Source organism: Meleagris gallopavo, chromosome 23, assembly GCF_000146605.3.
Source record: "Meleagris gallopavo isolate NT-WF06-2002-E0010 breed Aviagen turkey brand Nicholas breeding stock chromosome 23, Turkey_5.1, whole genome shotgun sequence".
NCBI classification, from domain to species: Eukaryota; Metazoa; Chordata; class Aves; order Galliformes; family Phasianidae; genus Meleagris; species Meleagris gallopavo.
The window spans coordinates 975,773-997,830 of record NC_015033.2 but is presented as its reverse complement, the minus strand read 5'-3'; the positions used below and the strand labels follow the sequence as shown (position 1 = coordinate 997,830).

At 54.6% G+C, this 22,058-nt stretch overlaps 1 protein-coding gene across 2 annotated transcripts in view; it reads right to left on the bottom strand.

Annotated features, from left to right (window-relative positions):
* Window positions 1-4: 4 nt before the first annotated feature.
* The window catches only part of MEGF6 (multiple EGF like domains 6), a 34,981-nt gene continuing 12,927 nt past the window's right edge, over window positions 5-22,058 (bottom strand). The window contains exons 1-34 of one of the 2 annotated variants that reach the window (XM_019622440.2): window positions 21,862-22,052; window positions 18,109-18,231; window positions 14,411-14,536; window positions 14,203-14,325; window positions 13,958-14,080; window positions 12,476-12,613; window positions 12,195-12,317; window positions 11,565-11,687; window positions 10,926-11,093; window positions 10,632-10,763; window positions 10,409-10,537; window positions 9,633-9,761; window positions 9,412-9,546; window positions 9,187-9,321; window positions 8,121-8,246; window positions 7,429-7,560; window positions 7,011-7,139; window positions 6,772-6,903; window positions 6,392-6,520; window positions 6,148-6,276; window positions 5,213-5,341; window positions 4,307-4,435; window positions 4,077-4,199; window positions 3,306-3,434; window positions 3,102-3,230; window positions 2,829-2,960; window positions 2,621-2,749; window positions 2,171-2,299; window positions 1,962-2,090; window positions 1,756-1,884; window positions 1,503-1,631; window positions 1,298-1,426; window positions 950-1,078; window positions 5-870 (exon numbers count right to left, since the gene is read on the bottom strand). In XM_019622440.2, coding sequence (XP_019477985.1) covers window positions 740-870; window positions 950-1,078; window positions 1,298-1,426; window positions 1,503-1,631; window positions 1,756-1,884; window positions 1,962-2,090; window positions 2,171-2,299; window positions 2,621-2,749; window positions 2,829-2,960; window positions 3,102-3,230; window positions 3,306-3,434; window positions 4,077-4,199; window positions 4,307-4,435; window positions 5,213-5,341; window positions 6,148-6,276; window positions 6,392-6,520; window positions 6,772-6,903; window positions 7,011-7,139; window positions 7,429-7,560; window positions 8,121-8,246; window positions 9,187-9,321; window positions 9,412-9,546; window positions 9,633-9,761; window positions 10,409-10,537; window positions 10,632-10,763; window positions 10,926-11,093; window positions 11,565-11,687; window positions 12,195-12,317; window positions 12,476-12,613; window positions 13,958-14,080; window positions 14,203-14,325; window positions 14,411-14,536; window positions 18,109-18,231; window positions 21,862-22,021 — 4,449 coding nt within the window. In that variant the 5' untranslated portion in view covers window positions 22,022-22,052 and the 3' untranslated portion in view covers window positions 5-739. Of the gene's footprint in view, window positions 871-949; window positions 1,079-1,297; window positions 1,427-1,502; window positions 1,632-1,755; window positions 1,885-1,961; window positions 2,091-2,170; window positions 2,300-2,620; window positions 2,750-2,828; window positions 2,961-3,101; window positions 3,231-3,305; window positions 3,435-4,076; window positions 4,200-4,306; window positions 4,436-5,212; window positions 5,342-6,147; window positions 6,277-6,391; window positions 6,521-6,771; window positions 6,904-7,010; window positions 7,140-7,428; window positions 7,561-8,120; window positions 8,247-9,186; window positions 9,322-9,411; window positions 9,547-9,632; window positions 9,762-10,408; window positions 10,538-10,631; window positions 10,764-10,925; window positions 11,094-11,564; window positions 11,688-12,194; window positions 12,318-12,475; window positions 12,614-13,957; window positions 14,081-14,202; window positions 14,326-14,410; window positions 14,537-18,108; window positions 18,232-21,861; window positions 22,053-22,058 lie in introns of those variants that run through there. The other variant, XM_019622439.2, reaches the window with a different exon arrangement.

Sequence of the window (22,058 nt, the reverse complement as noted above, 5' to 3'; positions counted from 1 at the left end):
CTGCATTCCCTGCTCAGAAAGGCACTGTGCTCAGAGGCTTTCCAGCCCACCAAGGAAATAAATAGAAAGCTCAGGTGGGTGCCAATGGCACACAACCACTGAGTGGGTGTAGAATAGGCACCAAGAACAGCAGGAGCCCATGGGTGTTTGTTTGGCACATCCCCACCTCTTCCTCCTCCCTGCTTCCTGCTCATACTCAACTTCAGTTACACCATTTTGATCTTTCACTACGTGCTTATATTAACATTATTTCTTCACAATAATGATATATCTAATGGGGAAAAAAAAAAAATCAAGGAAGAAGAAAAATTAATTAGTAAAAAAATTACAAGTTATTTACAGATTAAAAGAAAGTCCATCTGGAAAGGAAACAGTTCTTTGGCCCCTGTGGGATGGGGCCATCCCTGTGCACTCAGGACCAGGTGCTGTGCCACCACCACTGCAGGGCTGCGGGCACCCACAGCTTTGTGTCAGTGTGTCCATGTCTGGATTGGGTGCTGCAGGTTCTTGATCAGCTCTCCCCCCTCCAGGTGGCAGCTCTGCAGAGCTCCTGCACTGCTGTGGTATAGCTTGCCATAAATATTTTTGAATAAATACCTATTTTCAAGCATAATGCCAACCCTTTCCCTCCAACCCCAGCAGCCAACACCCAGAGGTGAGGGCCAGCAGCTGCAGAGCAGTCTTACAGCCCATATCCAACCCAGGCAGCACCCAGCTCCCATCTGCCATGAGCTGGTTGTCACTCGAGTGCCTTGGGAACAAGTCCTCCAGCTGGGTCGTGTGCTTCTGCAGGGCCCTGTGGCCGTGGCAGGACGTAGTGCTCCATCCCCTGCAGCACTGGGGACCTGGTGGGCACCTGGGCGGGCACAGCTGGAGGAGAAGGGGACAGCACTCAGCCCTTGTGCTGCAGGCAGCACCCAGGGCCGGCACAGCACAGAGCTGGGCTCACCTTCGTGGCACGAGGAGCCCATGGAGCCGCGGTGGCAGTGACAGCGGCCGGTCCGGGCGCTGCACTGGGAGCTGCTGGCACAGGTGCAGGTGAGTGCACAGTCGGGGCCGTAGCGGTTCACAGGGCACTCTGTGGGGCAGAGGGGATCAGACTGCTGCGCTACCCCAACGAGGCAGGGCAGGCTCTGGGTTGGGTAAGGACATCTCTCCCACGGGACGCACACAAGACAGCGCTCTTCACAAGACATCAGCTCCAACAAGAGATGTTTGCACCCATCTGAGGGCTGTATTTTGATCCACCCCCCCGCGTTCCTTGCGTTTCCCTGCTCACCTCATTGCCCATCCTCACCTGAGGCACACTTGGGGCCGGTTGTTCCCGGAGGACAGAGGCAGCGCCCCGTGATGCGGTCACAGGATGTGTTCCCCACGCAGTCACAGCGCTGCTGGCATCCCTCACCATACATCCCCTCCTCGCAGCCTGGTTTGAGACAGGAGAGGGGCACAGCTGTGCCAAATGGCTCTGAGGCACAGCAGAGGGGCTGGGGGCGCAGTACCTTCCTGGCAGCGGGGACCCCGCAGCCCCACAGGGCAGTGGCAGCGGCCGGTGGCCGGGTCACAGGCAGCTCCACAGGCACAGTCACAGTGCTGCTGGCAGTCGGTCCCATGGAAACCCGGGGGACAGCCTGGAAGGGAGCATCCAGAGAGAAGCACAGAGCTGTTCTCTCTGAAACATGCCCACGTTGCATCTCCTCAGTTACAGGGAGCAGCACAACGGGCTCCGTGCTCCTGCCCACCCCCTCAGCTCACCGTGTTCACACAGGGCCCCATAACATCCCGGGGGGCAGCGGCAGGCGCCAGTGATGCGGTCGCAGGAGGCGTTGTGCCTGCAGGCACAGCGCAGCTGGCAGTCAGCACCAAAGCTCCCAGGTGGGCACTCTGTGGGACGCAGCAGGGCAGCTCAGTGGGCAGTGAGCCACCAAGCAGGCTGGGCTGCGCGCACGGAACAGCCTTACCTAACTCGCAGGATTTCCCAGTCCATCCCAGCCCACAGGTGCAGGACCCATCGGTGGCATTGCACAGCCCTCCATTCTGGCAGGAGCAAGTCTGCTGGCAGCCCACCCCAAACTGCTGCGGTTGGCAGCCTGCAGGACAAGGGCACAGTGCTGGGCACAGCAGGAAACAGGTGCCCTCCTGGGATCTCTCCCCTGCAGCTCGCAGTTACCTTGCTCACAAGTGGGACCGACTCTCCCCGGTGGGCACAGGCAGTCCCCGGTGACGTGGTGGCACGTGGCCCCCTCCCCGCAGGCACACAGCTGTGCACAGTCTGTACCATAGCGGCCGGTGGGACACACTGGTGGGAGGGACACCTTCAGCTGCCTTCATCACTGCAGTGCCTGCAGGCTGTGCTTGCAGGGCAGAGCTTTTGCACTTCCCTCTGCCAGAGAAGCAGAGAGGCAGCCATACCCAGATGGCACGATGCAAAAGCTGATGATGTGTCATGGAGACATCATTTTGGCACTCAACAAATGGTGCAAGACGGTGTTTCCAGTGCTAAGACAGCAAATGAGATCAGCTGCAGCTGCCCTCCCACAGCATATACCAAAGCAGGGAGACCAGGAGCCGTCACCATGCTGCCATTTCTCCCCCCCCAGCCCCATTCCCCTACACTCACCAGTGCTGCAGTCAGCGCCAATGTATCCTGCTGGGCAGTGGCACGTCCCCGTGGTGCGCTCACACCAGGCTCCATTCTTGCACTCACATGGCCGTTCACAGCCAGGGCCGTACCAGCCCATAGGGCACTCTGCACAGCAAAGCAACGATTGCATGGTGCCCAGCGAGGTGAGAGCAAGACATCCATCCACCTGGAGCTATGGGCTCACCCAGCTCGCAGTCAGGCCCGTGCTGGCCGGGTGCACAGATGCAGGCACCGGTGATGGGGTGGCAGTCCTGGGTGGGTCCTGCACAGCGGCAGCGTTGGGCGCAGCGCTCCCCAAAAGTGCCAGGCGGGCAGGCTGCATGGAGAGGGGTGTTGTGTTTCTGCAAAACTCCCTGACACTGCAAACCCACCTCAGTCCCCTGGCTAAGCAACATGCTCACACCCCTCCGCCCATTTCAGTGCCCATGGAACGATCCCTGGTGCTGTGGGTACCCACGTGTCTCGCATGCAGCTCCGGTGAAGCCTGGCGGGCAGCTGCACTGGCCGGTGATGTGGTCACAGGGGGCTCCAGGGGGGCAGGCACAGCGTTCAGCACAGCTCTTCCCAAACAATCCTGGCAGGCAGGCTGTGGGGACAGGAGAGACAGGGCAGGCTCTCCCCGACCCGCAGCAGCCAGGATTCCAACCCAATGCAGTCTCACCTTTCTCGCAGCGCTGGCCCCTCCATCCAGGGGAGCACTGGCAGGCACCGGTGATGGGGTGGCACAGCCCTTTGTCCCTGCAGTCACAGCGCTCCTGGCAGCCTGCACCAAAGTGCCCCTCGGGACAGGCTTGGGATGCAAGCAGGGGAGAAATGACAGGCGATAAAAAAGGGGCTCCTTTCACTGCACAGTGTGACAGCTGAATGACTAAGCCCTTCTGCAAACAGACTCATGCCCAAATTGGTGTGAAAGAGTCATCACTGCACCAAAGGTTTTTGGAAGGGCTTTTGGGCTAAGCACTGTTTAGCAAGAGCTGGGTGCTGGCAGAACACATGGCTGCAATTTCTTCACTGCTGTTGTCATAGAAGTACCTAAAGCAGCTGCAAACCAAGTATCTGCAGTACCAGCATGAGCCAGAAGTCAGCACTACAGCTGCAAAAATCTGGGAGTTCAGCTTTCAAGTCTGCTCCATGAATGAATGCACAGAGCAGCACCACCGGAGCAACTCTCAAAGCTGGTCTATGCAAAGTGCTGAGGGTGTGTGGGGATGGGGAGAAACTTTCGGTCAGAGCAGGAGCCCAAACCCAAACTCTTTTCAGAGTCATCAAATTTTATCTTTACCTTAAAACCACAGCACCCACCCCAAAACCACAGCACTTACCCCAAAACCATGGTACCCCCCGGGCCTTCCAGCTGCTGCAATCCAGACGTTCAGCTCTGCACTGAGCAGGACCCACTCCCACCCCCCCCACACCCACCACCCCTACTCACGGCTCTCACAGGTGCTCCCACTCCACCCAGGAGGGCACTGGCACCGTCCCTGCGGGTCACAGACCCCCCCATTCATGCAGGCACAAGGCTGCCCACAGCCATCCCCGTGCCCGTCAGCGCACGCTAGGAGAGAGCAAAGGGCAGAGCCGTCACCCCAAAGGCAAACCACCCCAAAGTGGGACCGGCTGGTGGCAGAGCCCGTGTCCTCATGCTGTTGCCAATGTCCTTACCCAGCTCGCAGGCCAGCCCGGTCCATCCCATGGGGCAGGTGCAGTGCCCCGTGGCGGGGTCACACGTCCCCCCATTCTGGCACAGGCAGCGCTGGTAGCAGCCTGTCCCATAGAAACCCTCTGGGCATGCTGGAGGGAAACCAAAAGGCAATCAATCAGAAATTCATTCCAGCAGTGCCAAAGGCAAAGCTGAGCCTCCAGCGACATGCCAGGGTATGGAATTAGGATCCTAAATTCTCTAAACCTGAAACCAAACCCTAAAAGCACCCTATTTCCCCCAACCCAGTGCCAGTGAGTAATGGAGTGCAGGAGGAAGCCTGTGGCTGGAGGTGATGGCTGTAATTAAAGCAAATTGGACACTGCTGGAACAAATGGTCACATATAGAGCACACATGAGAGGAATGGAAAAACATTTGGTGCCTTCTGAGCCTCCACCATCCCACCACTGCTAAGAGGGAGACTGAATTTATACACCCCACTGGGCTGCCTGATCTCTCAGAAATGTCTCAGCCCTGGTGGTGGCACATAGCCCAAAAAACGCTGGGTGAAGGCAGCAGCCACAGCAAGCATCAGCACAAAAAGCCATTTAAGCACATGAATAATGCTCTCGTGCTCAATTGCACTGAGCTGTGCCCGAAGGCACTGCAGCAAGCAGCCAAGCCCTCACCCTGTGCTGCTACAGAACTGCGAGCCAGGGCAACTTCTGCTGCACTAGGAGAGGGCAATCTCTTGGCATCTATCTGTGGGAATGAATGGGAAGTGCTGATAGTCTCGCTTGCTATCTTGCCTTGCTATCGTCTGCCTCAGGTTTTTGGATCTACTACCCCCATTGAAAAGCGCAGCCCAGCCCAAGCAATGGCATTTCTAGCACCCACAGCTAGGCTGAGCAGCCACAGGGCACCTTACCTTGCTGGCACGTGGGTCCCATCCAGCCAGCAGCACACAGACAGCGGCCAGTGATGTGGTGACACGTGGCGTTGTTGGAGCAGCTGCACGCCTGGCTGCAGCCCTCACCAAACCTGCCCTGCGGGCACGCTGCAGGAGAGACACAACTGTTAGCAACAGACGTGTGGCATCACCCAGTCCCACCAGCAGTGCCTTCTGTCTGCAGGTGGGACCAGCGAGCAGCCTGACCACAATGACCATCCTGACCCCATGGGTTGTTGCTGGTTTTACGGTGTTACATGGAGAACCCACAGCAGCACGCTACGTGTGGCTGCTACTCCAACACATGGGCACTGTTATCCTTAGCGTGACATCATGTTATCTGTGAGGGAACTGTTCTGCCAGGATCCCCAGTCCTTGTCAGATCCAGCAGCAACATGCTCAGGCACAGCCTTCAGGAGCAGCCCCTGAACAGGGGACCTTTGCCAAGAGGGTTCCGTGGGGCTGTGTCTGCTCCAGATCACTGCTGGGCAGTTCAGATTCAAAGCACCTTTGAACCATTTCAGTATGCAAAGCTTGGCTAAGAGCCGTGTATGAATAGAGCCCCTCTAGAGAGATTTGGTATTTCCTCCTTGGCACCTAAATAGACGCAGCATACAACATTGCCCCTCTTGGCATGAAGAACTCAGAGCCTGGCCAAAACCTGGCACTGTGTGGTGCATGGAAACAGATGTTGGGATGACAACAGCTCCATCAGTGCTTCAGTGCTGTGAGATGTGGGGTGGGGGCTCTGCTGTTCCCAGCAGCAAAAACACCAACAAAAAAAGGGCACGAACTGAACCATGCCAGAGGGATCCCAGCACAAGCTAAGGGAATTGCTCTGCATGCCCGGTGCTAGAGCAATAGCAAAGCTGTGCCCGTTGCATGGGGTCAGATCCGGGCCTGGGGACACTCACCATGGGCACAGCGGGGCCCAGTCCAGCCCGGCTGGCAGTGGCACTGCCCAGTGATGTGGTCACAGCGGGCTCCATTCTGGCAGTTGCAGGCATGCCGACACTCAATGCCATAAAATCCATCCGGGCAGGCTGTAGGGAACAAAGCAAACAGCCCAGAGGGTCTGTGAGAAGAATGGATGGCTCTTAGGGGTGCACAGTAGGTGAGCAGACACCCAAGGATCACTGCACGCCCTGGGGTACGCACAGCGCTCACAGAAGGTCCCCCGCCAGCCCGCAGCACACGTGCACGCCCCGCTGATGTGGTCACACATGGCCTCATGCTCACACTGGCAGCGGTGCCGGCAGCCCAACCCAAACCATCCTGCTGGGCACCCTGGGGAGAGAGCAAAGAGCAATGAGGAACCCTGGGATTGTGCTACAGTGGGAGCTCAGGTTAGGACAAAAGGGATCTGGAAGGATATGGCCGCCTCGTGTTTAAAACGAGAGCCCGCCGCTCACAGATGTACCCACACACCCACCAGGACGGCATCACAGGGACAGAATTTCCACTGCCACGGCACCGACCCTTCCCACAGGGCTCTGGGAAACAAACCTGAGCCCAAACGCATTGCAGCACACACTCACGCTCCTCGCAGTGGCTGCCCGTGTAGCCGGGATCGCAGGCGCACTGCCCCGTCACCGCATCGCAGCTCCCGGTGCTGCTGCTGCACTCGCAGACATTGGCACAGCCTGGGCCCCAGCGCCCTGCAGCACAGCCTGCAACACAGGCACGGCACGGGGATGGTAAAGAAGCCAGCCCCAGCCTAGCACTGCACAGCTCAGGGTCTCCTATGAATGATGCACGATGAGTGCAGACACTGTACCTCTCCGGCAGTCGTGGCCCGTCCAGCCGGGTGCGCAGCTGCACGTCCCGGTCACGGGATGGCAATGTCCCTCATTCCCACAGTTACAGCTCTGCTGGCAGTCCTGGCCGAACCAGCCGGGTGGGCACACTGCAGTGCAGGGACGTGAGCTGCAACTCCACAGTGAGCCCAGGGCACAGCACTCACAGCCACACAGCACTCACCATCATGGACCCAACATTCACCATGATCCCAGCGCTCTCCTTGACTCTCCATGACTCAAGGCTCACCATCACAGACAAGCATTCACCACAACCCAATGCTCACCATCACGGACCCAGCACTCACCGTCATAGACCCAACGCTTATCATGACCCAACACTCAATCGCGGACCCAGAATCCACCATGACCCAATGCTCATCACAGCCCAATGCTCACCATCCTGGCAGCGGCTGCCAGTGAAGCCTGGTGGGCACACGCATGCTCCTGTGGCAGGGTCACAGCTACCATTGTTGGCACACTCAGGACACAGTTCTTGGCAGCCGAGGCCCCAGCGACCCTCTGGGCAGGCTGCAGATATCAGAGAGAACAAGGGCAGCTCAATGCCTCTGGTAAACAGCACAGAGCAGGGTGAGGGCTCAGCTTGGGACTGGAGATGGGCTGGTTCCTCATTGCCCTTGGACAGGGACAAGGGGCTGCATGACCCCCATGCAGAGTGCTGGCAACCGAAAGGGCAAGGGGGGAAGTCTAATTTCATGGTAGTGGATCCCCTGTCTAGTTTGTATGCTTTTGTTTGGGAATACATGGCTAGCAGTAAAGACAATATCACCATGTTTGTTTTATAAACATCCCTCAGTAAGTGCTAGCCTGCCAGGGCCCTCGTGTCAACTTGAGATTCACATCTGCTGCTGAGGAGCAGAGCCCCTGGCAAAGCATCCTAACCTGGCAGCCACTGTCACCCTGCAGGAGCGGCACGAGGGACACAGACTGCTGATGGCTGAACAGGGCAGCTGAGATGCTGCAGGGTTGGGGACAGGGCCAGCTCACTGTATTTGGAACTGTTAGGAACAGGACATCCACACGCCATCAGTGGCTTCCAGCTGCGGTCACACAGCACGAGAAGCGCTCACCTTGGGCGCAGTCGTGCCCTGTCCATCCCGGTGCACACACACACCGCCCGCTGACCGCGTCGCAGGGAGCCCCGCCGCAGGAGCAGAGCAGCAGGCAGCCGGCCCCAAACCGCCCTGCAGGGCACTCTGCAAGCAAACAGCAGTGAGAGCTGCAGGTTACAGAGCTGCATGCAGGCCAAGAGCCGCTGAGCTCCTACAGACCTCTCTGAGCCCCCAGACGCGCACCACGCTCGTGGTCTTTTTTTTGTTCCTACAAGACACATGTGCACCAGCACTCACAATTAGCGCAGGAAAAGGCACCCTAGCTCGTAAATTTCAAGTGACACAGTGGAGTTTTTGTTATTCCTGCTCTGTGCTAATTGATGGCAGATGTTTGTCTTCACCCTTTAATCATTTCCAGGTCCCAACAACAGCCAAAAGCCTCCTATTTCTGCACAAATATTTGTGTTATTTCCTGTGACTCCCCCCCTACAGGCTTGAGCTCCTTTCTTATTCCTTTTATTAACTAACCTCAGCTGAGCACCCGGGAGCTGCAGTACTGATGCAGCCCTTTGGAATGAATGGATGCAATATGGGATGCAAGAACCTACTGCACTTCCACTCACAGCCTTGGGGTTCTTACAGCGGAAGTTAAGCTGCCCCATTTGACAGCAGGAGGAAAGCAGGAAGGGTGAGCTTGGAGCTCAGAGAGAGGAACAGCTCCAGGAAGTTCATACAGAGGCAGAAGTTTAAGTCCTAATGTGCACAAAGTACAGAATCTGCCATGTGCAGATCAAACAGAACTTCAGCAGAAGAAAAAGAACAGAAGGGGAAACACAACGCCATTCTTCTGGGGACTGATGGTCTGGAAGTAAAAGGATATCAAAGGGAGGAAAAAAGATCGATATCTGTCACCTTCATCTACAACAGCAGGGATGCCCATGGGGCAGGATGCAGCGAGAGCTTGTCTTCCTTTTCTGAATAAGGATCTCTGTGCACGAGAATCCTGCCTCCCTCTCTAAGCTCCCAGCTCTAAGAGATCCCAGATTTGGGTCATTGGAAGCCACTTCCAACCCCACCACCTCACCTTGGTCGCAGTTCTCCCCATGGTAGCCCTGGGGACACTCCTTCCAGCACTGCCCGGTGATGTGGTCACACTGCGCATCCGGAGAGCAGCTGCACTTCTTCCTGCAGCCCTCCCCATAGCGGCCGGGCTCACACTCTGGGGACAAAGATAGCACGCTTAGCTCCTAATCTAGGCAAACGAGGTCTCAGGAGGATGGAGCCTTGCGAGATCCATCAGGACACTCACTGCTCTCGCAGTGCACACCGCGGTAGCCAGGCTTGCAGTGGCAGGAGCCGTCCCGCTTGTCGCAGTGCTGCGTGTTGGGCTGCACACAGAGGCATTCCTCGGAGCAGCCGGGGCCAAACGTCCACTTGGGGCACGCTGCAGGGACAAGGACAGGGCAGGAGTGACCCTTCTGTTACAGCACCCAGCCCAAAGGCAGCATGCAGCCCATAACAGAGGCGTACCCAAGTGGCAGTACCGCCCGTACAGGCCTGCATCACACAGACACGCTCCGTAGATGCGATGGCAGCGACCTCGGTTGGCACAGTTGCATTTTTTCCTGCATTGCTTTCCAAAAAATCCTTTTGGGCATCCTGGTGATAGGGATGGTGAGGCAGTTTGGGTCAGTAATTTCATGTCTTGCAGGAAAGACACATACCAAAATTGAAGTACATCATCACAGACAAACCTGGGCACAAGGTGCAGTGAGGGAGGGACTGCTGTCTGACCAGGAATATGCTGGGGTCTCTAATAAGGGCAACGGGATTCCCTGCACCAGCTCAAAACTGAGTTCACAACATGAGAAGCATATGCACAATGCACTGTGTCAGCACAAAGCTGCAGCACAGCCCTCCCCAGGAGGCCTGGCAGAGCACAGCACTGCTTGCTTTAATCTCACCTTCCTGTTTTCTCTCTGCACCCTTCAACCACCTCCTTCCTACAGAAAGAAAAGCTCCAGCTATCTCCTGCCTTACTTCATATTCTCCTCCTTCAGTAATAGCTTCCGTATGATCCTAACCCTCCGTCTGTGGCCAAATCCCTCATTGTCTCATTGCTTCTGTGCCCCCCAGATTTTAATTCTTTGGGAGCGAGGAACATCCTCAGACACAGGGGGGACCAATCCCAGCAAACACAGAAGGCTCCAAAGAAGCACATGACAAACACCTGACAGAGATGCTCATTGCTTTGGCAAGGGAAAAACACCAATGGAACACAGCTGTTTCTGCCCAAGGGCTCTCACCATCCTCACAGTGGATCCCAGCCACACCAGGCGGGCAGCGGCAGGTGCCGGTGGTGGGCTCACAGGTACCTCCATTCTGGCACAGGCAGAGCTGGCTGCAGTTCCTGCCGAAGGTTCCAGGCGGGCAGGCTGTGGGACAGAGGACACAGCTTTAACAGCATGCACAACTGTGGGTTTGACCTCTGAACAAGGTGCGTTAGGGTCTATGCGCAGCATCACTCACTCTGGTTGCACAGCAGCCCGCTCCAGCCGGCCGGGCACTCACAGCCTGTCCCCTCCACGTTGCATGTGCCCCCATTCTGGCAGTCCTCACATGTCAGGCTGCAGTCGTGGCCAAAGGTGTTCTCCAGACAGACTGCAACAAGACAACATGAGGAGATGCCCTCCCCAAGACTGCCCCCAGCAACCCCAACATCACAGCCCGTGGCTGCTCGTGCATCCACCAGGCACAGACTCAGCACCCATGATTCAAACTGGAGGCTTCCAAGCAAAAGGACCGCAGCCACAAAATGCCCACCGAATGTTTCTGAAAGCGTGTGCTCTCCTCTTGCTTCCATCTCTTCCTCCTCCTCTTCGTAGTCATCACTGAAGAGTTGGGTGAGCTCATCCCGCAGGATGGCCACGTGGGGGATGGGGCGCATGATGGGGCGCCGGGCATCCAGGGCTTCCACTGAGTTCTCGACAGCTGGGGGAACAGCCACAGAGACCACAAAGTCAGAGGAAGAAAATGGAAAAGAGCTCATCTGGGGGTGGGGAATGGTACAGAACTTCTGCCATAACAAAGGGAAACCAGAACTTCAGTACAGGGTTTGTACAATTGCTTCAGCATTCATCACATCATTGATATCTCTGCAGCAGTGATCTACTCCTTCCCACTTGGCTTTTTCCAACTCATTGGCTTGCTTAGGGGCAGACTGCCTACCCAACAAAACTAAGGGATGCATTTCAGCTTGGTGTCCTTTTGGAACAAGCATACATCAGATCCTTGTTCCCTTCCTTCACTGAGCTAAGCGTGGCACTTGCAGCAGGGTCTGCACAGCCTACAAAGCCTCAGGGATGGGCAGGGCAGGCACTCTGATGCTCCTGATGGTGTAAGGTTGTTTCCACAGTCCTGCTTCAGGGGACAGGCACAGGGTGCTCAGCACGCAGCACTTACGGATGCAGCCCTTCCTGTCTCCATCCAGCTTGTACCCAACAGAACAGCTGCACTGGAAGGACCCAGCCTGGTTCTGGCACGTGTGCTCACAGCCACCGTTGTTGGAGGAGCACTCATCCACATCTAGAACACAAAGGGGACAGCGAACAGGTGGCAGCACCTCTCTGGGTACAAAACGCTCTGAAAGCTGAAGGAGACTGCCCAAGTGATGGAGAGCCTCTGCTCATTGCAGGGGAGTGGGATCAGATGGCCTTCAAGGGTCCCTTCCAACTCCAGTGATTGCATGGCTCTATAACTGGGAGTGACTGGGAGAGGTGCCTAGCTACTCACAACCAGGCAGAACAATTTCTTTTCATTCATAGCTTGCATTTATCCCCAAGTTAGCTGTGCTTTACACAGATGCTTGTATTTACCACCAACTCCACCAAGATGGAAATCACAGGCAACGCTCACTCCAATATTGAAAAAAATGATGCCTGCAAATTGTGGCTGCATTCAGACCTGGAGCAAATCTGAGGCAGCCTGACTTGAAGTCATTGAATTCAAAGCCCCATAGCTATGGTGGCCCAATGGATGGGTGCTACAGGAGCAAGGACAAAACATGCACCGCACTGCATGCGCCCTGCTCACCATCACAGGCACAGCCATCAGCACGCAGCCGGTACCCAGCATGGCAGGCACACTCGTAGCCCCCAGGGTAGTTGTAGCAGTCCTGCTGGCAGCAGTGAGAGCCATCTTCACATTCATTGATGTCTAAATAAAAGCAGAGGGTGCTGGGTGTCAATACACGGCGGTAACAGTTAACGCTGCTCCATTATAGCCTCATGGTATATGTGCACACAGTAGCTGGCACATGAGGGTCCTCGTGGCTTAGATAGATTTGTGAAAACAAGGAGCAAGCCTCGCCTTACCAGTGCAGGTCCTGTGGTCATCCTGCAGCTGATAGCCTGAGTTACAGGTGCAGATGGGGCCAGTGCTGCTGTGGTGGCACAAATGGGAGCAGCCACCATTGCCACTCTCACAGCTGTTCACAATCTCCATTTCTATCCCTGCAGAAGGAATTCCATCAGCATCCAGTGCCACGGGTACCAACTCCTTTTGGTACACGGCCCTGCTGAGCAGAGCAGTGCTGTGCTGCAGGGAAGGGATGGGAATAGATGCTGGGCTGGAAAGGACTGTACAAAAATAACCCTGTGGAGCCCCTCGGGGACAGGCTCATGGTCAAGCTGAGATGAACCAGACTCCAGACAGAGCTGCTCCCATTCCTGACGAGCTGCAGGATGTGCTGCCAACCAGAGTTGGCTCAGCCTTCCCAGCACAGAGCTGTTGGGATGCCAGCTGGGAATGGGAGCAGCTGAGCACTGCAAACATCCAGATGCCTGCAGCTAGGAAAGGCAGTGACTGACATGGCTGAATGGAAGAGGCAAGCATCAATAGCAGCCATGTGTCTTCATAGCTTGGCAAAGTTCTTGTAAACTCCAGCCTAGCTAATGAAGCTTCTTTAGGCTAAAAGTACCATGGGGCTCTGAGTCACTCTCGAACCTCAGAAAAATAGCTGCCGCCTACAGGAACATTCTTGAGGTTTTGGTGCATTCAGGCCCAAGAAAGATGAAAGAAGAGGAGCTCAGCGCTCCCCAGTGGGTCTGTGCATGTAGAAAACAAAGGCTGTGCCACAGTGGAAAGCTAACTTCCAGATCTCAAAACATGAATATTTTCTCCTTCCCTGCTAACATGTGGTCAGCCGGGGCATAGCAGGGAACAAGCTTGCTAAAAATGTGTGCTCATCCAAGAACACCAATCAGGCATCCACATGCAAAAGTGGATGCTACTGAAACTGAGCCATGGGATTTTGTTCAGCAGAACATGCAGTGTGGGATCAACCATGCCCTTAGGAAGAGAGGTGCCAGCAGTGCTTTGGCTCCTGAATAGCACACAGCTCTTTGCATTGCTCCGAACTGCTTCGCTGCAGGCCGTCTCTGCTGATGTGCTTTGGCTGAACATATGGCAATCTGGCTCACTCTTGCATTCAATTGTGTTTATTTCTCTTCCTGATGGGAGCAGATGTGATCACATCATTAGCTCAATTCCTCCTTCAGTTACACATCTACAGCTGACCAAACTCATCTAGTGCAGTCCCCAGGAGTGGGACTTGGCCCATTTGGAGCCAAACAGCTCCATGTAAACTATCTAAACCTGTGCAGTGGTAACTTTAAAGATGAGGATGAGTTCTGTTGGTGGGAGAAGCCAACAGCTCAGACCACGGCCCATGGAGCTCTGTGACTCGGTCCGCTCTCAGCAGGCTGTATCAAGTGCTCCCCATCAGCAGGACCCCCCCACACTCCTTTTTCCTCCCATTCTGACCCTCAGACCCCCCATCCCACCACAGTACTTACGGTAGCACTGCCTGCTGTCTGCTCCCAGCTCGTAGCCCGGGTTGCAGGCACACATGAAGGAGCCGTGGGTGTTCAGGCAGCGATGTGCACACATGGCCAGGCCGGCCAAGCACTCATCCACATCTACAAATGGGAAAAAACCAGAAGAGCAGCAACCTTGAAACAACGTTGACGGCGCATCCCTCAGCATCACCCCATCAATTCCCAAAGCAGTAGCAATGCTGCTCGGCCCCGCAGGAGCTCACCTTGGCAGGCTCTGCCATCGGGTCCCAGTCGGTATCCAGGGTGGCACTCGCAGCGCGCCGCTCCCCGGACATCACGGCAGAGCTGCATGCAGCCCCCATTCCTCTCAGCACAGGGGCTCCACGCTGGGGTCAAAAGAAGCAGCAATGACCCACAGAGCCCCTACAGCATGCAGGGCTGCCATCCCTCCCCCCATTGCCCGGCACTCACGGGCGCAGCGCCGGCCGTCCTCCCGCAGCCGGTGCAGCCGGCGGCAGCGGCACTGGTGCTGGTTGGCTGTCAGCTGCACGCAGTCGTGCTCACAGCCACCGTTGTTCACTGCACACGAGTTCAGTGCTGGTAAGGGGGTGGGAAAGCACAAAAAACCATCATCCGAAAGCACCATCTGAGAGTTTGAAGTCATCAAGCTATTTAAGTTTTCAAGGTGGGCTAACTGCAGACTGTTGCTACGGCAGCGCTGAAATCTCATAGCTTTGCTCAGATGGTGCAAATGCAATGCCACAGCTAATGCCACTTAATTGCTGCTCAGAGAGCTGCACTCAGGCATGTTCCAATTTTATTGTCACAAAATAACGTGGAAAATTAGGTTCCTGGCTCCGAGCCATGCAAAAGACAGCAATTACATGGGGCGAGGCCACGCAGGCACCATCGGTTCTTCTGGGAGCGTTCAAGGGGAAGGGATTTCAAGTGCCCTCCCGCATGTCCCCACTTTGACCTGGTGTGACACGTCCCATCCTGTGAGCCTCCTGCAGAAGCAGCAAGCTGGGTGCACTTGCTCAGGGATGTTCTGTAGGAATGGGGCTGGGCTCCCTGCCTGCAGCATTGTGCAGGCCTTGCGCAAAGCACTCTCCTACCCAGAGGATTTCAAACAGGCAGAAAACAGAGGGCTTGCCTAGGTTACAGCCAAAAACACATCCCAAGGCCAAAGACGCGGATTATCTTTTTTTTTTCCCCCCCCTCCTCTTTAGGAGCTTACTACGACTAATTAACTTTAAAATAGCTCAGACTGCTCTGGGGGATAAGCACCCAGGGGTGAAGTGCAGCTGGAGATGGGCATATCTTGCAGCCATAAGCACTGCAACAGTGCAGGAGCAGCAGCTCTGCGGCACCCAGAGAGCAGCACCAGCATCTATACAGAACTGCACTGTGCCCTCCCTGCTCTGCCTCTTACACTGTGGATGGAACAGCCATCTGGTCTCTGTCACCAAAGAGGTTCCTGCACTTCTGACCCATTCTTTGCACTGCAGGAGGATCCCAAGTCCTGACTCTGAGAAATCCTATAAGGAAGCTGAGGGTTCCACAGCAAAGCCATGTCCCTGCAGAGGAACACTGCTGGCATTGACGGCTCCTGCACCACTGCAGCCTGTGCCTGACGATGACCATCAGGATCAGCTCCATTAACCAAGCAGGCATTTTGGGGAATAATATGACTTCAAGGAGTCAAAAGGCTGCCAAAATGCACAGCGCAGGGCTGGGATGAGAGTTATCAGTCTGTGTTACTTCGCTGACGTTGTTTCCTTTAATCAATTTGGATGGAGACAGCAGAAGTATCTGAGGTGACTGCAGAGCTATGGGGCAGGGATGGGTGGTCATCAAACATTCCTGCTATATTTAAGTGTTTAATAATGTACATTTTAAAACGTCCATAAATCATGGAGCCGTGCTTGGAGTGCCTTTTTTATTTTAATAAAAGAAGTAAAACAATGCTGAAGCTTGCCAAAATATTCCTCCTTATGGGAAAAATGCTTGGCCGATCTACAACCAGCCAATGCATCTTACATCTAAAATAACCTCCCAGGATGCAGTGATCCCATGAATTTGCAGTCTGAATAACTGCCATCTTTGCAAGCTTTTGGAAGACATTTTTAGAGTGGAAGAACCCAAAGTTCAGATTCTTCTCCACGACACGACTTGAGCAGAGGATGCTGATGGAGATGCTGTAAGGTTGGATGCAGCAGGCTCTCCAACAGGGCAACTTGGACACCAAGAGACCATTTCCTCTGGGTTGCCTCCAGCAATGTCTTCTTAGAGCCCAGTGACCCTATGGGAGCTCCTGGCTTGCAGACAGTGGGAGCCCATGTGCTCCACGTGGCACTGTGGGCAATAGGAGCAGCAGCACAGCCCTGCCAGCACTCTGCTGTACGTGGCACACGGGGACGAGCAGAGAGCAGTGCAGTGCATGGGCCAGGGCTTGGTTTTGCTGCAGGAGGAACAAGTCCCCTTTCAGAGCAGGAACACCGAGGCACAACAAACAAAACACACTAACAGCACTTCGGGTGCTGTTCCGTGTGCTTGGGGTCTCCCAGCCGGCTCTTGGCACGGCACAGCCCGCAGCCCTTGTTCTAATTACTGCTCCTTTTCTTTCTTTGTTTACAGAACCGCTCTAAAAATATTTCCATTCCCAGATGCTTTTCCTAGCTCAGCTTTTCTGCGACGCCGCTGCCAAACCCAGTGTTATCCTGTGCATCACGCAGCCTTTGGTAATTAGAGCTCAGACAGATTTTCTGCAGATAAGGTTTCATCGTCTGCAAGCAGAGCACAGTGGCTGGCCCTGCAGGACCTGCACTCGGGACACTGGGTGGCACAGGAGTGCACACAGGATGGATGCACCCAGAGCTCTGCTGCTCCGCCGTTGGATCCCCACGTTCCCATCTGCATCACCTTTCCATCCCAGTGGGATCCCATCATGTAGACCAAGCCCACACACACCCTTATGGCACGGCAAAAATCCCTGCTAAATTCGAGATTTCTTCATTTGAACACTCTTACTGCAAAGAGGGCTCCGCCATGTAATCCCAACCCGATTTATTCCAACCTCAGACAATTTCCAGAGCCACGCTGTGTTAATGCAGACCATCTCACCCTTCTGCCGGCCAACACAAGCAACGGGCTCAGATTAAACTCTTTCCTTTGGCCCTGGAGTCCCTCCCCCCACTCTGGAACCACAGAGAAGGCCCAAAGATGTCAACTCGCTGCCTCTTGCCATGTGGTTCTGATAAAGAGGGGTGATTTCAGGACATCCAATGGCTCTTTTTGCTCTATTTCACTTTCAGGCTGTTTTCCTCCTCTCTCTTCTGTACTCAAATCATCAGATATTCACTCTAACAGAACAACAAAGGCAATGCAGGACCTCGCACTGCAGAGCTGTGGACAACCAAAGGTGCTGAGCAGACCCCTGACAACCCACTTTTAGAGGTGCCTGGGCAACTTCTGAAAGGCTGTGCTGCTTCATCCCCTGCACTGTGCCTTGCTTTACTGTCTGCAGCACCGACTACAAAGGGGCCAGGCACGAGCCAGCCCTGCAGCCACCCAACACTGTACTGAGTGGGCAGGGCAGGGAAACAACTGCTGATCCACGGCCCTCTTCTGAGCTTTTACAGAGAAAAAAAGATGTTTACTTCCATCCCTCGACACCACTGCCCTAATGGGCCAGCACCAAGCTGTGCTGACAGCAGGGCATATACACACATAGATGTGTATCGCTATCACTGAAGTGTCAAGAACAAAAACCATCAGTGTTCAGTGCAGCTCTGCTGGTCCAAAGGAGCTGTTAATGCCAGCATTAAGTCCAACCCCAACCCACCCCACCCCGTCCACCAGGCTCCATCCCCAGGTGCTACACGGAACATCTCCACGGATGGAATCTCCACCACCTCCCAAGGCAGCTGTTCCAAAGCTTCTCCACTCCTTTGGAGTGGAAATGTTTCCTTATATCCAACCTGAGCTTCCCCTGGAGCAACTTATGGCCGTTCCCTCTCATCCTATCACTGCTACCTGGGAAAGGGGCCGTGATGCAAGAGTGTAAGCCAACATCAACCACTTCAGGTACAACAGCACACACTTCCAGGTATGAGGAGAGCTATGAAGAAACAGGCATTCCCAAGGAACTGAGAAAACCTTTGACTTACCAATGCAGGTTCTGCCATCTGCGTGCAGGCGAAAGCCCGGCTTGCACTCACAGTAATAGGATCCAAAGGTGTTCACACATCTGTGCTGGCAGCCCCCGTTGTGAACCTGGCACTCATCAACATCTGCAGAAGAAAAAAAGAATGTCAGAGAAGTGGGCATGATGGTATCTGAAGTCAGAATTATTTATCCTCTGCTGAGTGACTCCAGATTCGAAGGATGAATGCATCAGGAACAGCGTTGCTATTTCCATCAAGTTTAAGCAGCCAAGTGATTTAAGAGATTTCAAGGACAAGCATGCAATCAGAAAAAAATGCATCTTGTTTGTCAATCAGTGTAAACCATCCTTCCTCTTGCTCAACTTCCAACAGTCCCTTTTCCCAGATGGAGGCACACCACCATAACACCAGGGCAGCCATGAGCACACTGCTGCAGTACTTCCCAAGACCATCTGTCCTGAAGGCTGTGGGTTTAGTAGTGTTTTGCATTCCCTCACTGTCTGTTGAAGGTAGATCCGTCCATCTGGACCACAAACGGATGGTCTGCTTGTGACCTGAATGGTGAGAGCCACTGCTGAATATTAAGGGCTGGAGGGAGGGGGAAAGATGCAAAGTGAATGGAGAGCTGCAGAGGCAGCATGCAAGGACTGGTGTCCAGAGGTGAGAATCCCACCCACAGCTCCCAGCCCCTCCAACACCATCCAATTGGATGGACAGTAGGAGCTCCTACTGTTCAGCCTATGTGCCCTTGACCAAAAGGCAGCCCCTATGCCAGAAAATCCTTCTGCCAAACCCCAACCAGATTTTCACAGCTCTTACACTGCCTTTAAATACTAGGATTCATTTCCAGAGCTGGGAAGAAATGTAGAGCTCACTGGAGATCCAATATGTGGAAAGAGTCAAAGAATCAGCACAAGAGCAGAATTTCTGCACGCACGAAGGGTGTACAAGGTGCAGGCATTGGAGCTGTGCAGGTCAGTGTTCACCCTATGCGGAACCAACCTCCTCCATACTGAGTTGGCTCAAGAGCACAAAACCTGAGATCTGGGTAGGTGACATGGAATAACGAAGTTCTCTGGTCTGAATTTCAGGGAATGTTCTACCACTTCCCTTCAACTCTAACCCGAAGCCAAAAAGCGATGGCACTGGGTCCAACAGGGACAGGCGCTGTGCACCCACGTGGGTCACGTTGCATTGGCACAAGGCACTGGGAGCACAGAGATGGCAGTGCTCCACTCCACGCGATGCGGCTCGTGACACACCAAGGCGATTTTCCTATTGGAGAACTGACAAAATCTGGTTGGAATTAGCATGCCAAGGAAGGGAAGGGAGAAGCACGCAGACTTCTCCCCTGAGCGGGCAGCAGGCAGCCCTGCCAGGAGCACAGTGCAGTGCCAACCAGCACTGGTAGGGCAGCAGCACGGCCAAAACACCCCAAAGCAGTGCCAAAACCAAACACAGCGAGTGCTGGAAGCAGAACTTGGCACAGGGTTAGGAAAGCCCCTGGCTGTGTAAGGATATGGGAGCTCTCCACACTGACACTGGTGCAGTGGAGCAGCAGCAGCTGATGCTCTCAGCTGTGTCCCCCAATGGGATTCACTCCTCCCGACCCCACAAAGTTGCTGTGGGTGAGCAGGGGAAGGGCAGAGTGCAGGGGTTGCGATGTGCACAGCCCAACCGCACACAGCTCCCTGGTGGGGCAGCGCAGAGATTGATCCTGAACAGCAGCTCTGCGTGAGGGGAAGGAAAGCAGCAACAGCAGCTCTGCAAATTACAGAGCATTTTGTTCAGGGGCAGTTTATCTCCTGTGAGAGGCTGAGGAGGAGGAGAGGAATCCCAGCTGCAGGCAGTGGCAGCTGATACGCTGTAAGGGTTTGCTCTCCAGCTAACCAGGCTGTAACCCCTGCAGCAATTAGCCTGATTACTGAGCCAGGCTGCAGGGAAGTGGTTAATTAAAATCCACCAAGATGAGCCCATGTGGGATTCAGCTACTTTATCTTTTCAGTACCAGTTCATTAGAGCTGCTTTCACCAAGCAGTGAGGATGGAAGGAGACAACCCAACCGCACTGGGGTGCTCAGCAATGGGACACAGCCCAGTGCCAGGCTGTGGGGGATGGGAAAAACCCCAAACCTGAGCTCCACAGGGCTGTTCCAATCCTGCTGGACTTCCACAGCAACTTGGAATGGAGGTGCTTATAGCTCTTATCCACACACAACACCTGCACCAACCTCAGCAGCAGAAGTTTCCAAGAGCATTTCAGGAACAGATGCTCTGACAACAGTCGGATGCAGTGCAGAGGGACCAGCAGCTACCTTGCCTCCAGCACTGCCTTTGTCCTCACCTCACCTCCTTTTGCCTTCAAGCACAGCTCTCCCTTACAAGCCTCGCTCACGTTTCAGTCTCCTGATGGTGCCGATAATTGCGCATTACTCAGGGTGGAACAGAGATGCACGTAACAACAAGCCAGCAGCCGGCTCCCAACTTGCCACTACACTCATCTGCTCCAACCCTCCTTCTCAGCTTCACTTTATCCCACTTCTCCGCCATTTGGATAGAACACAACCCCACGCATGGGCAGTATGAGCAGCACATGGCAGGGAACGCAGGCAGCACAGCACCATCCTTGGTGCCCAAAACAGGAGGCACTGCCCAAGGCACTCACACCTGCTGGAAGCAACAGAACTAAAGGAGAGCACACAGCTGGGCTGGGTTCTGCCCTGCTTCATGGCATCACAGAGGGAATAGGGGCCTCCAGGTGCAATGATTTCACATAGGACCCCAGCAGAGAGTAATGATCTCTCCTTTACAGGTTGGCTGCACGAGGACATAACCCACAGCACTGCAATTAGCCACTCAACACGAATGCAGGGATCCAGCAGAGCACTGTGTGTACACAGAACAGATTTTAAAGCACTCGAGACTCCAATTATATGCGCACCACCATTACACAAAGCACCTCTTCATTCCCTGTTTGCACAAGGAGGCTGCCCACGAGATGCCCCTGCAGCAGCTCATTGGGCTCACTTTGCTTTTGGGATTGGAAATTTGTACCCCAGGCAAAACTTGATCACCTTGGAGAAACCACTCGAGTTAATGCAGTCAGGGATGGAAACACCAACTGCAATGTGAGCTCTGTGATTCTGTGGTCTGGTCTCCAAGCAATAACAACTCCACATTTCCTAAGCTCTGCCACATCTTACACGTCTACTGATAATGCTTTTATGTTCAACAGCTTGGGGCATTCGTTTATTGGATCATCTCACAAGATAACACACTCCTTGATACCTGCACTACTCACAAGCACCAAAAGCCCTCAGCAGACTTCACATATCCTCCACTTTTTCCAACATCTTTAGGCAGCCTCAACCCCTGCCTGCTGCTAAGCCAGCTGAACACACAGGGATGAGGAGGCAGATAGATGAGAGCTTACAGAAGTTATTCCTTACCCAATATCCCCGCTGATCATCACACAAATACTCAACTTTCCAATGTGCCAAACCAAGCCACGTAACTGCACAGCAACCGATAGAAACTCTCAGTTCTTCCCCCCCCCCCACTCTGCCAGAAATCACTTTTCAGAATAAATCTGCCACAGTGTGACTGTAAGAATCCAAGCTGCTACACGAGCATGGTCAGATGTGCAAGAGCTCAGTGGGATGCAAACCCAACTGCTGCCAGCCCAGGGTCCCACCTGGGGGCTCAGCTACCCAGCCCCCCATTACCACCCCCAGGGCAGCACTAACCCAGCACATACCTGGTCGCATCTCGGCGTGGCCAATGCCGGACCCCCCACGCCCCAGGTAACAGGGATAGCAGCTCCTCCATTGGTAACGGTAGTGATTGCCGGCAGCACCGGGGATGCCACCCAAAAAACCGAAGCACCACAGCAGCATCCGCAAGTGTTCCTGCCTCATGCTGGGAAGTCGAGAGGTAAAACGGAAGGACCAAAAA